General features: G+C 33.1%; 1 protein-coding gene across 1 annotated transcript; it reads left to right on the top strand.

Annotated features, from left to right (window-relative positions):
* Positions 1-793: 793 nt before the first annotated feature.
* LOC131849121 (zinc finger and BTB domain-containing protein 14-like) lies at positions 794-15,785 on the top strand. Its single transcript, XM_059199115.1, has 8 exons — positions 794-1,232; positions 5,651-5,824; positions 7,631-7,797; positions 8,431-8,529; positions 10,700-10,776; positions 11,280-11,520; positions 13,227-13,292; positions 15,665-15,785. The coding sequence occupies exons 1-8, from the start codon at positions 1,047-1,049 to the stop codon at positions 15,783-15,785; spliced, it is 1,131 nt and encodes a 376-aa protein (XP_059055098.1). The 5' UTR covers positions 794-1,046.
* Positions 15,786-15,923: the final 138 nt, after the last annotated feature.

The following is a 15,923-nucleotide window of genomic DNA, read 5'->3' as shown; positions in this document are numbered from 1 at the left end:
TAATTCATTCTTAGATGTGTACAGTTATTTTTTTATGAATATAATATATATAAAGTTTATTTACATCACATTAATAATCTTAGTGCTGTAATATGGGATATTAAATTGCATTATTCCAATAATTTTTAATGTTATAGAACTCTGTAACAGCTCCAATTATAGATAGATAGCTCCAAATATAGTTCATTGTTGCTAATAATTCTAATTTGGAATAAACTGAATACCATAATTTTGTGGCTAGAGATGTAAAAAATTGTGATAATCTGTATTATATATACATTGTATGTACAGTATTTTTTTGCAATTGCAACTGCAAAAAGGTAGGTATATAATTAAAAAAGTGTAGATTTAGATTTAATAGAATTTGGCTATATTGTCAAATTCAATTTTAATTTTAGTTAAAATTAAACGTGTGTGGAGAGCATTATCCACCTCACCATAGACTACAATCGCAGGGTAACTAAGCACTAACTTTTACTTATCATAAGCAATACAACTTTATTTTATGCTTTTCCGCAAAAGTTTTAATGGTATAAAAAATAATAAATATTTAAATGCAGCATAATATTTTAAATTTGATATCACTATTTATAAATATATTTTATTTTTATTTAAAAACATAAATATTTAATAATATTAATATTCTATTAAGCGTTTTGTTTAGCCGTTTGACTCTACTGCGCTTGACAGCCATGTAAAGTAGATAGAAGTTGGTTGGACAATGAACGGTGCATTGTGAACAAGCGACATTTTGTTATTTTTTACATGTATTGCCATGCCAGTCAATAGTATTTGTATTGCAATATAATTATTTGCGGGTAGTATTATAGTAAATCATGTGTGATGCTTTTAACATGAATATTTAAAGCGTATAAGGTGTCGAGCGTCGTTTATTTCGTTTACGTAGGCAGCGGGGGGGTCGCGTTTCATTTTCAGGCAGTGCGATGTTTCATTGTGTGGACGCGTAGTTGAACTGAAACTTGTGTACAGTTAGTCGCGGTCTGGGACGGGCGTCGGTGCTTAGGAGTGTGCGCGGTACGGGTGAAATGGCGATGCCCGAGCAATTTTCTTTACGATGGAACGATTTCCATGCAAATCTATCCCAGTCCTTCCACGCATTGCTGGAAGGCGAAGATCTGGTGGACGTGACTTTGGCAGCGGGTGGGCAGTACGTGCACGCTCACAAGCTGATTCTCTCCGTGTGCAGCCCCTACTTCAAGGAGCTGTTCAAGGTGAGTCATTGTTTCAGTTTTCCTCAAGAAGCTGGCCTGCTGACTTCTCGCCAGTTATCACACAACTATTTATCTGGCAGATAACTTTTCGTTATATTTCTACTATTGACACGACATGAATGGAGTGGAGCATTGATAAATGATATATGTGTTTACACTACTAGTAATTAGTGTACATTATTGGGATCATTATACTGAAATACCAAATTATATACATCAATAGACATATATGTCTATAAATGCAATATGACTATATGACAATGGCACTTCAAGTGAGTATTGATTGCAATTCTGCCTAGGTACTTATAGTTATATTATAAGGTTTACATGGGTTTATATACTTTTGATATCACTTAATTATGTATCTATATGTATTATTTGTAATATATGTGTGACACATGAAGAATGTACTACTAGACAAAGAATGTTATACAATGAAAAATAAAATATACTTAATAATTGTAGTAATAACATATAAATTAATAAAAGAACCATATTTTATATGAGATAAGTCAAAATTTACTATGCATATAATATAATGCATATTAAATTAAATTCAATAATTTGTAACAAAGAGATCAAGCCCGTAGTTATATTCAATAGCCTTCTATTAGGTAATGACTGTGTTATACAGTATGGTAATGTAAGTCAGGATATGTTCTGAAACTGTATGGTGATGCCATCATGATGGGCAAGAATTGGCACAATGTTATAGTAAACATGTTTTGTAGGTACATTCTACCCTCGAGGAAATTTGATAAATGGTATAATATGTGTGCAACATTGTAGTCCAATTGAAGATGCCTCATAAAATACAGAACAATTCATTAAACTGCATCTGGATGTGATGGTATGCACCAGGCAGTTTAGGGTGAGCAGTTCTTTTTTGGATTTGATGATCAACCAAGGTCTCTGTCAATTTGCATAGCAGTAATGACATTTATTTGACTACTCCCTGGCTAAAACATTTTAGTACTTCTGCTGTTATTTATTTAACTCTTGTCTGAGGGTGGAGGATGAAAAAGTTAAATGGGTCTTAAAATTTTAAGTTGACTATTGGTAGACCTATTGGTCCACCTATATACTTTTCTATTTCCCAACCTGTCTGTCTTTCATAGCCTAGGTCAGTTCAATGACCTCTAATTATCTCTGAGTCTTCTGATATCCCTCTGAATAGCTAGCCCCTATATAAGAATAAGGTCCCTAACTTTAGCTGATGCATCATTATATTTCAAGAGAAATTTCTATTATAAACACTACAAATTCTAAAGTATTAAATTGAATGATATATTTCTGCTATGAATAGCATTTCAAATAGAGAACTTCAAATTTATTACAATTATTATATAGTAGACTAATCCCTATATGATATATAAGCATACCTTGTCTATGCTTTTGAGTATATTATGCTTAAACCTATTTCAAATTTTGAAACAAAGTATCCATTTTGAGCTGACCTTAGTATGGAAATATACTGTAATTATATATATGAAGGTATATATATATATACTAATTAAGCACAATAATCTTTCACTATTCCAAATATGGATGCTACCTAAAGTTTATAAACATTCTTTAGTTGAACAGTAGTAAAATTGCAGTTCAGCAATTTGGTCCCAATAACAGATGCTTAGTGCATGTTATTTGAGTGTTTAGCTGAAAAATATGCGGAATAGGTATTTATGAATTGCATACCCAATGTTAACAATTGCATGAAATGTATGATTCATGTAAGTTGATAATACTGGCAACGAATAATAGTCCATTGTACATGTAAAACATATTGGAGACTACATTAAATATATAAAAATAAATATCATTACTAATGTCATCCAGGATGGGGTAGTCAGACGCTTTTAAAAAGGTGGTCATGATTAATGCAGTATTAAATGTGAGTATGTGAAATACACACATTACATTGGGTATACTAATATCCAAAGTGGCAGGGTCGAGCCGCCGCAATCAGATTATTTTTTTATTTTGTTATCGGTGTTTTCATCACCGGTTAGTTTTTTCGTTACCGGTCGGTTTTGTCATTTTTTGTCACCAATGGGTTTTTATCATCTCCTTTTGTATTGTTGTTAGCATGTTGGATTTACGATACTTTGAGTTAAAATCGCGGAATTAAAGCTCTCGTTAAATGCAAAAATTTTCCCTCTAAAGTAGGTATCTACCAAAGTACATAATAATAATATTCCGTCTCGACTGTTCTATCTGTATCTATGTATATATCCATCCCGGGACGGCTAGACGGGGTCGTTGTGACCTATCGATTCGCGAAACTTGACATGCGCATTTCGCTAGGTGTTTGTATCCAACGTTACAGGGGCGAGCCCTCTATCGGATTGGTTAAGCTCGTCGTCATTGTTCACGTAGAGTCAGTAGCATATATATATATATATTGACAGAAAATTTTCCAGTGCGGGCCAGACATGTACTGACGATCGTTCGCTATAAGTTTGTGTAGTTACAACAAGGGTGCGACATTGTCTTACAGTGCATGGTACAGCGAAATATAGGGGAACTCGTGTGTGAGTACTGTTTTTTTAAAGGATAGTAATGGAATGATTGTCCTTTTTGCTTTAGTAGTAGATGATAGGATGACAATGAAATCAAGTCGGATGGCAGTTTGAGAAATTAATCGTAATTATAAGTACATTTTTAAGAAAGGGGCTAAAAGTTCAAATTCTGATGGGGGATCAACACATGCATGTATGCAGGTTACAGGGAAGATTTTCATGAATACCTTTACAGTCCTTGATCACGGATAAAGTCGTGAAGACTTGGTATTGGTAATGTGAAAGTTTGTGAGAATGGACTCATGTATGGGTGTTTGTTAATCTTTCACTCAAAAACAACTATGCAGATTCGACTAGTAGGTGCTACATACATACATACATAGATCATAAAAGATTAAATTGTAGGATACATTTTATCTTAACACGAGCAACCAGCGCCGCGTGCTACATTTTTTAGTGTTATTGTAAGTTTAGTTTTAGTTATTGTAAGTTTTTCTTTGTTTGTCGGTATTCTCAGGTAATTGGTAGCCATATTTGTTACGAATATGCCTATATATCTATGCTGAAGTCGCGGTAGAATGCTAACGCGACCTCGTGTCCGACAATGACGACTCTGAGCTACACCACGTGGATTTTAGCGGCTAAAAATCTCGATACTTTTCCCTTCGGAGGATTGGATAGTCTTTATAGAATTTTGTACACGTAAAAAAGGTTATATAGGTATTTTATATATGAATATAGATACTCGGGCGGGGTTGTCTTGTTTGCAGGGTGTGTCTGTATTGCATCAGGGATGTTCGCGGATGCGTGAGTTAATTATTTTAACCCGACGGTGCGCAGAAAGGTGTGCCTCCCTCATGCGCAGACAGTGAGGGTAGGACGCAGGGGAGGTGGGCGGGGAGGAACGAGGGACCGATAGGACCCTGGGCAATATCGCTTGCAGGCTGCACTGTTCGTACGTGAACATTTGTTGCATCATATCTGGAGAAATTGCAACAATGTTAAAATATTCCAGTCTGATTTTAATAGGCTTCTGTACTGTACTCATATGTGTGTATTATAAATGGAATACTTGTGTAGTTTTATTTATAATCTTAAAATCGGTCAATATTACTGGAATAATAAATCATTTAAAAATGAATGAATATCCTATTTTTTTTATGTGATTTTCTTGATATATACTCCTATTATGTTTACTACTAGCTGTTATAGTTACATCCTTCGCATGGTATTTAATTTTTTTTAAATGAATATAATTAAATTTCTTCAATAAAAAAGTTACTTAATTTCCTTATATTATCCATTATTACCTGTAAAAGTCCCGTCGAAATCAGTACAGCCGTTACAGACGAACAAAAATGTATAAAATTTTTTGTTTGATGTAAGTACCTATAATATATACTTTCTTATGCATTTAGTGAAAAGCTTCTAGTTTGAAATTACGAACAGACACTTTAATTTAATTTATTTTTATATATATGAATTGTTGTGAAAAGAAACTAATGATTTTATGTAAATATTTTTTATGTAATGGGTTTTCTTTTTTACATTCACATTATCACGCTATTACAGGAGGATTGTTAGAGGCATTGTCAAATGTCGATGTCGTGGTGAAAACAACACTTGTCAGGCCCAGGTCGACAGGGGCGAGTCTACCGCCGCCTCTCGGATAAATTTTTGATTTGAAATCGATATTTCCTTCATCGGAGCGACAGACAGAGATGTAAACTAGCATAATTTTTTTTTGTGTTGTTGGCAGATTTGAAACACTAACTTTAAGGCGTAATTTATAGTAGCAGTTATAATTATTATTATTTATATCTTCTTTGTTTTTAAGAAAGATTTTCACTTATTTTTTTTATTTTATTGTATTTTGATGTTAACATTGTTTGCCTGCAGATGAATCCCTGTGAACACCCAATTGTGATCCTAAAGGACGTGCCACATCAGGAACTGCGCCAGTTGCTCCAATTCATGTACCGGGGCGAAGTGCATGTACGCCAGCAGGAACTCTCTGGGTTCCTGCACACGGCGGAACTGCTGCAAGTCAAAGGTCTCACCAGCGGTCGGGAGGTTAGTTGTTTAATCTGTACATTTATATAACTTATAATATCGTAGGTATATGTTGAGTTGACATTGAGTTTGTTTACGCGGACATTCTATAACTATGTAATACAATAAATACATTTTAATTAAAGACATACAAAGTTAGTGATGAGCGTTCATGTACTTGTAAATTAATTTATAGTATACATATTGCAGAATCAAAATACATTAATTATAATGATATTAGTATCGATCATTTTCACATTTTAACAAAAATACTCATCAAAATCGGTCTTCATACAAATAGAAGTTAAATTTATAATATTTTTTTTTACGCCGCTGTGTGAATTAATAACATATTCTACCCATAGGTATATACATGCATATATTTTGTTGTCTTGTTTGGGATTGAACCTGGTACCACAAATAATGGGTTAAACCACTACTCGACCAAGGTAGACAAGTTTTATAACCCAAATCATTATTAGGTACATTTTAGTAGATGATGTCATGGTAACGGTCACTTGATAATCGATCGACGTGCACTACTGGGGGATGATACGAAGGTCATCCATAAATAGCCAGGACCAGGGGGAGTCACAAACATTATCTAAAAAAGTAATTAAATCTACGACCTGAGTTAGAGGTCGGATCGTAGATTTATTGACCTTTTATTATGGCATCGGTGCTCTAACAGTTTAGTACCGCTTTACTCCAGATAGTTGCGGGTTCGATTCCTCGCACGGTGCAAACATTTGTATTCATGATTATGATTGTTTGTAATAAATTTGTATAAATGTTAATCTAAGTATATCTATCAGTCAAATAATCTAAGTATTTATATCAGTTGTCTAGTACCCATAACACTAGCTCTGCTTACTGTGGGTCTAAATGGCGCTGTGTTAGTTGTCCAGGGTAAATTAAAATTAAATTTAATTAGGATAGATCCTAAGTACTACGCTTTGTGACGCCACATTTCAATATTAGTATTTCAATTTTATTTTTTTTATATCAACGATATTTTAATTTTTTCAAGTTTAAAAAAATTCATATTAGAGTGACGTAATTTATGAAGGGCCACTAATAAATAAATAAATATCCTGGGACAGTTAACATAAATAGACAACTGATAGATAGACTAGAGAGAGATAGATAGACTGCTTTTTGTAAATACCTATAGAAAACACCCAGACCGATACAAACAATCAAAAATCAAAATGCTCATGAATACCTCATGAATTTTTTTACCGTGCGAGGAATCGAACCCACGACCATCGGAAGAAAAGCGGTGTACTACACCGCTAAACCACCGAGGCCGTCAACAGGATGGAATAAAATAACTTGGTTTATATTTCCAAATTTCTACCTAAAATTTCATAAAGCACTTGTACAATTCCCCGACGGCTCACTAGTTACTAATAATAACTACGTAAACATACGGACATAGGTGACAGGTATCTTTCGATATACACAAAATTAATTGAACAAATATTAATTATACTAATCAGCGTGTTAATTATCTATAATTAATTATTGTAATGTAATTATAACAATATTATTGACACAGCCCATCGGGGTCTATGCACTGGGTTAAAAGATCACTGATTATAGTACTGTTCTTGTATACAACATACAATATAACCAATACTAATAATAGTTCCAATGAAATACTTGATAACCTCGATGGTCTAGCGGCTTAGCCTCGGTGCAGGTTCGAGCTCTATATATATTAGAGATCTCATTGTTTATAGGCATTTATTTGTGTAATATTGGAGACGGTAGTTCTCTAACATTATTGCAACATACATTAAAATAAAAGAGTTATGCCCACAGCGCAGTGAATCACCTCCACCAGTGGAAGAACTGCCTAAACCGAAGGTGCACCACTCAGAAACGGACAACCAACCTGAGTGGGTGCCGGGGGGCGAAGATACCATCGCTACGGAAGCTCCATCTGAGCCTGAGATAAAGGAGGAGCCTCCAAGGAGCCCGCTCAAACGGTATGTACAAACGTTGTTTTACAATATAAATTAAATTTTCTATTTAAAATTTGGGGTTGTTGATAGAAGGTTCAAAATTTAGGCTTAAGTATATTTTTATTTATTTTAAGTATATTTTTAATGCCACGTAATAAAAAAATAGAAAAAAGAAATTGTTGAAAAAAGGAAAAACAATTTTTAGGGTGAGGCACCACTTAGGGGTAAAAAATTTGTTATAAACCTATTGAATATACATACAACATTTCATCAAAATCGATCAAGCCATTTATAGGAGAAGTATAAAACTTTTAACACGAGAATTTTATGTATTAGACTTAGGTAAAAAATCTATACTGATATTGTTTTAATGTATTTATTGTACCGCTTTTGAGATTGAAACTCCTATAATGTTGTGTAGCTCCTTTATCGAGGCAGTATACTATAAAAGATCACGCCATGACCAATAGGAGCGGAGCAGCAATGACATGTAGCAGCAATGCTATATAATGAAAACAGGAAATGTGACGTGGACGAAGTTGCAAGGGTCAACTAGTATTATACATATACATTACAAAAAAGTGGTATATCACATGTCACATGTTTACAATTCAATGATAACAAAGAAGAAAATTTATGTATGTGTATGTCATACAGCTTGCTCAAGAACAGCAAGAACAACAACATGAAAAAGAAGACGCGCCCCGTGAACAGCAGCCCCACTCATCCCGAGAACACCGAGTACGCCTACGATGGGTGAGTACATCGGGTATCATATGTCAACTTCTATGAAGTACTTCTCATTTTCATTCCTATATACGTTTACAGGTGACCTCCTTTACACATAGATATTTAGATTTCAGTATACCTAAGCTAAATTTCTTTTTATTTTGTCTAAGGATAAAATATAAAGAATTACTAAAAAATAATGTAAATGAATACAAATGTTCTTTCTATTCATTTATATACTACTTATATAAATAAAAATGAATTGATGTTTTTTTTACGTAGAATTATGGAATGTTTCATCAGTCTGCGCTAAGGGTATACTTGTCCATAGGTGCCCATCTGTTTTTTTTAAATTTTCTATCTTAGTACTCATCAGTGGAAAATGATGAGGTGAGGATGAAGTCATTCCTATCAGTTATATAGCCAATTGTTGTTAATTCATCAAGATAGTTTCCAGGTGAAACCTTGAGGTCAAACTGACGTTACATTGGTAGCAATGGGGCCTGTACTCCCAACTGCTAACAATTACCTTCCCTAATCAATTGCTGTTTGTTAACCTCGTTAAAAGTCAGAAACGGAGCAACCGATTTGTTTTTCTGTCTTATTCGCTATAACATAGGGGAGGTACGGCAAAACAACCTGGAAAAACTACTTAGATTAATTGTTTTAGGGTTTAAGCTAAACTATTAATGATTATTATATACTATAGTTGAATTGCTTTTGTTAATCAAACGAATTGAAGTTTGTAAGTTAATAAGGATTAAGAAAAATCGATGATTAACAGTCGTAATACAATATATTGGCGACGATAGCACCTAAACAAAAATAAACAGCATTGTTTAAAGTAAGTAATTGAAAATGTTTATGTAAATAGTTCCAGTCATTTAGGAGGAGTTAAGTAACAAATGCACTGGAATTACAGAAGATTTATATACATGTATTAATATATATGTATACAGAATACACACGAATAATAAAATTTAATCGTATAATAATTAAATTGCCTAGTTGCATACTAATTATCATTGTATACGATCGTGGTAGTCTAACGGTTAGAAACTATGGACCCCAAATACGTGTGCCATGTTGCTTGTTTTTAATAAAGTCGTTGTTATACGAGGCAGTAGATTTAGCAGTACGGTCCACTGTTGATGCGACTAAGCATTTATTTGTAATTTCGTTCGTACGTGATCTGATCACTAAGATCTTTCGACAGTGTTACACGTTAGGTTGAATAAAATATATTTATATGTATTATAAGTTTGTACTCTTATTGTTGTATCTACATTAAAAATAGCGGGCAGTTTATTTATTCTTGATACCGCATCTAAAACAGAGAGATTTTATATCAATTGAGTTTCTTGCTAGCTCTTCTCAGGCGGATCTATACACTGAACTGGATGCTAGTGAAAAATATCTTTATATATAAAAATTACGTGTCACGTTGTTGTTCCGCGATGGACTCCTAAACTACTGAACCGATTGCAAATTTGATTTGCACATTGTGTGCAATTTGATTCAACTTGAAAGATAGGATAGCTTACATCTCTATTTATAGACGCAATATTATTTTATTGCAAATTATTTGATATAAGAAGATCCACATTAGCCACAGTAACGCGTTGCCGGGTCTGCTACTAGGTATTATAATATAAAAAAACATTTACGTTCATAACAGTTCGTTCATACTAAAATATCCTATATGAATAAATGATTTTTGAATTTATAAGTTATTTTTTGACTCAAAATTTCTTTCGCTATGTACTGTGGAAATACAACTTTGGAAGACTTTTCATCAACCTACTTCAAGAAAGATGAGATTTTCCATTCATTTTTTTAGGTGTTCTCAGAGTGTTTCTGCTATGTGATTAAATAAAAAGATGAATATTTGACTAGTGATTCTTATCCTTTGGTCCTATATACGTAAGATTGAGATTTGAACAATATTTTTAGAGTTATCCAGTTATTGATATTTTCATATGGTTTTCCGACATTTGTTTAAACTCATCGTGATATCCGGGCGTTTAATGATTCTTTATTATGATTTTGTATTATTATTTAGTAATTCTATTTCTTTTTTTATTAGTGAAAAAGTGACAAAATAATCTTATTTTTATTTTTATTATTATTGTTATAATTATTTATTATTTTGTTTCTTTATTTTTTATTTTATTTTGTTTTTAATAAAAAATTTCAGTGAACCCCTGATTGACTTCGACACAATGGATCCGTTTCCTAGTGTGATGATATTACCGGAGTCCGCTAAAGAATCTGGTGAGTAAAATGTGTCATTGATCATAATTACGTACAATTAAGTTTTAAACTACACGGCGTCTTCGTAGAAAGTCGTCTGCGGAAAGCGGGCTTGTGCTGTGGTCCGGTTCGAATAGGCATTATATTTGGCAGTGAAATTATTGGGTTGGGTTATAGTGCTTTAGTCTTCATGTTAAGACATTAAAGATTAAGTAAATTGTAATTTCGATAACATTGATCGCTTATCTTCAGGCGGGTATTTTTTTTATTATTTAAAAATTTTTGCTTCTAGTTCATTCTTGGTTAGTAGCTAAATAAATTAAGTTGATTTTTTTTTCGTTCGTATTGTTAGATTTGAAAAAATTGCTTACACGATAAAATATTTAGTTACCGTTGAGTTTCAACACAGTTTTTCTCAACTTATGTGGGTATCCGAACCGGACAGTATGGATAGTTAAAAAAATTCTATGCATAAGTGGTTTAATGATTATGACTTTGACTTGATTATTGAGTGTTTTCAGCAGGTTGGAACTGCAAGACGGGTGGTGTGAAGTGCCCGTCGTGCCACAGGTTCTTCGCGAACAGGTATAACCTGAAAGTGCATATTCGAGACAAACACGACACCAGAGAGGGGACGCTGCAATGCGAGATATGTCAGAAACGTATGCGCAACCCGTCCTGTCTACGCGTTCACATGTACCACCACCGCAAACAGGCAGCTTACCTGGCACAGCTGAGTAGTCAGGGTGACCAAATGCAACACGTGTAAGTTTTATTCTTTATTGTAAATGGAATGACAAACAAGTTGACGGTCCATTTAATAGAAAAATAGCAACTGTTCCCTGTATAACAGCATCACAGATTACGTTATCATATAACGATACTGGTAACCCTCACGCGTTGCTGTTCCAGACATATTGGAAGTAATATAAATAGAAACAGGCAGTAAATTTACTGCGCAGTAGAAATAATACAATTAATAAGACAAAGGATTGTTGGAATGGCAGGTATATTGATTCAGAACTGTGTTTTATTAATAGACGAAGCAAGTTATGCCTGAAGCCCAGTAACTCTACAACTAGCGTTGCGTTGGCGGCGAGTTCTAACGAATTTCATACTTCTGTGGCTTTAGTATTTCACCGTTCTTTCCTTTGTTAAGGATTTCAATTTTATATTTCGAAACTTTGAACTTTTGCCTGGATTTTAATTAATTGAGTATCGTTGACTTAATTACTCTGTAATTTGGTTGAAGGCGAAAATGGAGAAAAAGTAGAAATATAATATAATGGTAGAAATGTATAATAAACTATCTAATTCTAACGGGTTTACATGAGCACCAATTATTACCAGTTCCTTAATATCCTTTTTTATGGGCTTCTTATTAATATATTTTATTTTATAAAATATATTGCAGGTGATACGACGTTCACCGGGTCATCTAGCTTTTTTTTTTTATATTTTATGGTGGCATTCAAGCGAACGGCCCATCTGATGGTAAACGGTTACCGTAACCTTTAGACGCTTGAAACACCATTAATGTATTAATAAATGAAATAAAGACATCAGTATTAATCGTTTTTGAATTATACCTCTTTTAAGTTCATGTTTTATTATGATTTATACACAGTTATATTAATATTAAGATTTTTATATAAATTCTATTACTGGGGAATTTTTATGCCGTATTTTCTGGCCATAAGACGTACCAGATATTTATTGGAATAATAATTTTGAAACTATCAGGTTTATTAATAACACCTGATTAAGATCATATAGAAAGTATATAGCGGTGATTATTCACGCTTGTAGTAAGATTAATTGGTTTTATATGTAAAAAGTGCGTCTTATATATCAAAAGACACGGTACATAATAACTAGAATTAATATAAAGGAATGGAGACACCATTTCTTTCATCCTAAGAGGTTGTAAGAGACGACAAAGCAAATAAAGCATAAATATATGAGTATAAAAGAAGAAAATCTCGAAAAATTCTGTTAAGTTTATTTATACAACTCATTTTTTGAATTCATTATGTTTGTTATAGTTGTTTTTATCACCGTTGTGATAATCACAATTGTAAAGTTTAAATTGTTTTAATGTCCACCAGATTCGAACTCTTGACCTTTAAATTCTAATCGGAAAGAGTATAGAAAGCCAAGCCAGGTAGACTAGAAAACTCTTGACGCTGAGCTACTTTCATCAAGAAACAAATGGAGGTCTGATAATAAGGAAACTTATTATAATGATTTGATCACGTGACCGCGCATTTTGTATGAATGTAAAATAAATCATATTCCACTTTAGTTTTTGGGGAAATTAGTTCAGTAAATCTATGCACGAAATATGTGGCTTTTAGATTGTATTATTGTTTGCGACTATGCCTGTATGTGTAGTGGCTCGTAATGTATATATATAGTAATTGTCAATGTTAGTATAGTGTTCGTATTTAATGTTTCTGATGATATTATAGCGTACAAAACATGCTTGGCAGTAAATGGCGTAACGAGGCCGGACTTGCCGACTACAGAGATGACAAGTAAGTGCGAATTTGATTATTATCACATGCGATTAAGATTGGCGGGACCAATTTAAAATAGAGATGGATTCAAATCATTCCAATACATGTGAAAAAATATATATATATAAAAATATATAATACATAGTGGTCCCGACTATGTTTCGCATTCGAATTTTTATTTATTTTATGTTTGCATCGATCATGAATCATTATCTGCTTTTCCTTATTCCAAATCATTTGGGGTTCACCGACCACAAGCGATATTTTCTGTTTTCCATTCATCTCTGTTCGCATTTATTTCTCCTTTTCTTACCATATCATCTTTCGCACAGTCTATCTTTTGGCCTTCCTTTGCCGTCATAACCATACAACATTTATTTTAATATTCTCTTTATTCGTAATTCCTATGAAACTATTTCAGTGGTGTGTTTATTCAGTATTACATAACAGAATTCTTGACTACTGAACTTGTTTCTTATCAGTTTTTATTTAAAATTTATTACTTTTGAGCAGTGCGCTTTCATGTATTTTTTTTTATTTTTTTATTTTGTACTCCTCTGCATTGCGAATGTTATATTCTTTGCACACCCTTTTCTGCTGATCCGGCATTTGCATTTGTAGTAATTATCGATGTATTGTGATTGTTGAGTCTGCAAATTATTTGATTGTAAATATTTTTTATAGAGAACGTAATTGATAAATGAAAATATTATTAATTTATTAATGATAGCGTTGCGTAATGATACAAAGTCAGGTTACATGTAAATTACAGCAGCTAGCAGATCAATTACTACTTGCACGGCGACCATTTAGCTATCTACCCATATAATTCAATACTTAAGACAAAATCATAACTTCATCAAACGTTCTCTATATTTAATATTTATGTTGTTGTACCTACCTATATATGTTGCTTGTTACCGAATTTATTCTTTTTTGCGCATGTAAAACAGGTTTCGTGTACTTCAATGGCTAACCTGCCGACAGCTCTCCTACTGGCAACCATCGCTTTTATACTAAAATAGCACTGCGACTCTAAAGAATAAAACATTATTCCTACAGTACATAATCTTAATGCGTCACAGTTTCTAAAGATTTAAGTCTGAACACTTTTTATTGTAATTTCATGACAGTGAACATATTTCAATATAACCCCATGAACGGTAATACTACTTAAAAAATAAGCTGCTTGAACAAGCGGCGGAGTTTGAAGGAACAGTACGAAGTCTTCCGCGGAATCTCGCGCAACTTAGTCTGAACGTCCATTGAAGTTAATATTTTTATTATTATTTTCTTGTTTAAAACCTAATATATTAATAATGAGGTCTAAACGCGAAAGTAATTTAAAGCGTTAAATATTTTCATAGTTCGATGTGCCGTATCTAGGATTTTATGCAAGTTTATATATATATCTAGCGCAACTTAGTCTAAACGTCTATTGAAGTTTATATTTTGATTATTAATTTATTGTTTAAAATCTAATATGTTAATAAAGTGGTCTAAACGTAAACGAAACTAATTTAAATCGTTTAATATTTGCACAATATATCTATTGCAAATGCTCACTGTGGTCGAAGTATATTATACAAAAAGAATTTTAGCTTGCAGGTCAAAAGGCGATGGTTGCTTTCACTTACAATTCTCATGCATGCTCGAAATTGAAACAAATATATTTTGTCTATTGGACAGTTTTGTCAATTTATTTTATACGTAGTAGTTTTCATAGACACTTGATGTTGCATGCTAGTTTCAAATTAAATATCATTAAGTTCAGTATATTTGTAAAATGGTAATAAACAGATAGACACACTTTCACTGTTATTATGCATTAGAATTTTCTGTAAATTATGCTGTGACTGCAATGTACATGATGTTACTTAAAAGTAACAAATTTCTGTCTGATTATATGAAGTGTTTGAATACAAAAAAACGTAAATGGTTGGTGTGGTGAAAGAAACACAGATCTTTCTCGTAACCTTTTTTGTTAGTTCGAAGTAACATGCAATAAAGAGTATTGTGCCTTTAGTTAACGCCTACTTTACCAGTATTTGTTTCTGCGACTTATACTATATTATCTATACTGAATAATCGATATATAATATATATTTTTTTATGACTATCAAAGAAACAAAGTGGAAAATTTTAAATAACTTGTAGTTCTTTCGTGGAATTTGCACGGTCACAAAGTTAGTATGACGAGTTCAAAATGTATTTACAAATTTCCGTTTTGTTTCATGGAGAAACTCGTTAAGAGTCTTGACTGTTCTACCTGGCTTACGGCTTGGTATACCTTTAATTACTGTCCCTGTGTATCAGGGTAGTGTTAAAATGTTGAAAATTAGATATCATTAATCCTTTATAATAAACGCAATACTTTATTTACATTCCAGTTATCAAGCTCAAGAGTCAAAGGCTTCGGAGAAGCAAGCCGCTGCCGAGACAGCCGCTGTTACACCTGAGAACTATGCTCCCGAGCCGGATGTCCCAAAACCGGATCCTGAGACCGTATGATCAAGATCTTCTAGCGGAGATGATTCGTACGTTGATCCTTACCTGTTGTTCTACTCGTTTACACAGCGGTGTTTTTGGGATAAGTACGTTTTCGTTCCCAGCTATGCTCCCCCTCGGTATCGCCGCAGAAGCCCACAT

This window comes from Achroia grisella, unplaced genomic scaffold, assembly GCF_030625045.1.
Source record: "Achroia grisella isolate CSIRO2021 unplaced genomic scaffold, CSIRO_AGI_Agris_v1 utg640, whole genome shotgun sequence".
Classification (NCBI taxonomy): Eukaryota; Metazoa; Arthropoda; class Insecta; order Lepidoptera; family Pyralidae; genus Achroia; species Achroia grisella.
This window is presented reverse-complemented; position numbering and strand designations above follow the sequence as displayed.

What these genes read in the sequence shown, in the direction of transcription:
- LOC131849121 (XM_059199115.1), top strand. Translation starts at nt 1,047, where the DNA reads ATGGCGATGCCCGAGCAATTTTCTTTACGATGGAACGATTTCCATGCA. An exon ending in ACCGAGTACGCCTACGATGG is followed by an intron (nt 8,530 to 10,699) that starts GTGAGTACATCG and finishes AAAAAATTTCAG; the next exon opens with TGAACCCCTGATTGACTTCG. An exon ending in GGAGTCCGCTAAAGAATCTG is followed by an intron (nt 10,777 to 11,279) that starts GTGAGTAAAATG and finishes TGTTTTCAGCAG; the next exon opens with GTTGGAACTGCAAGACGGGT.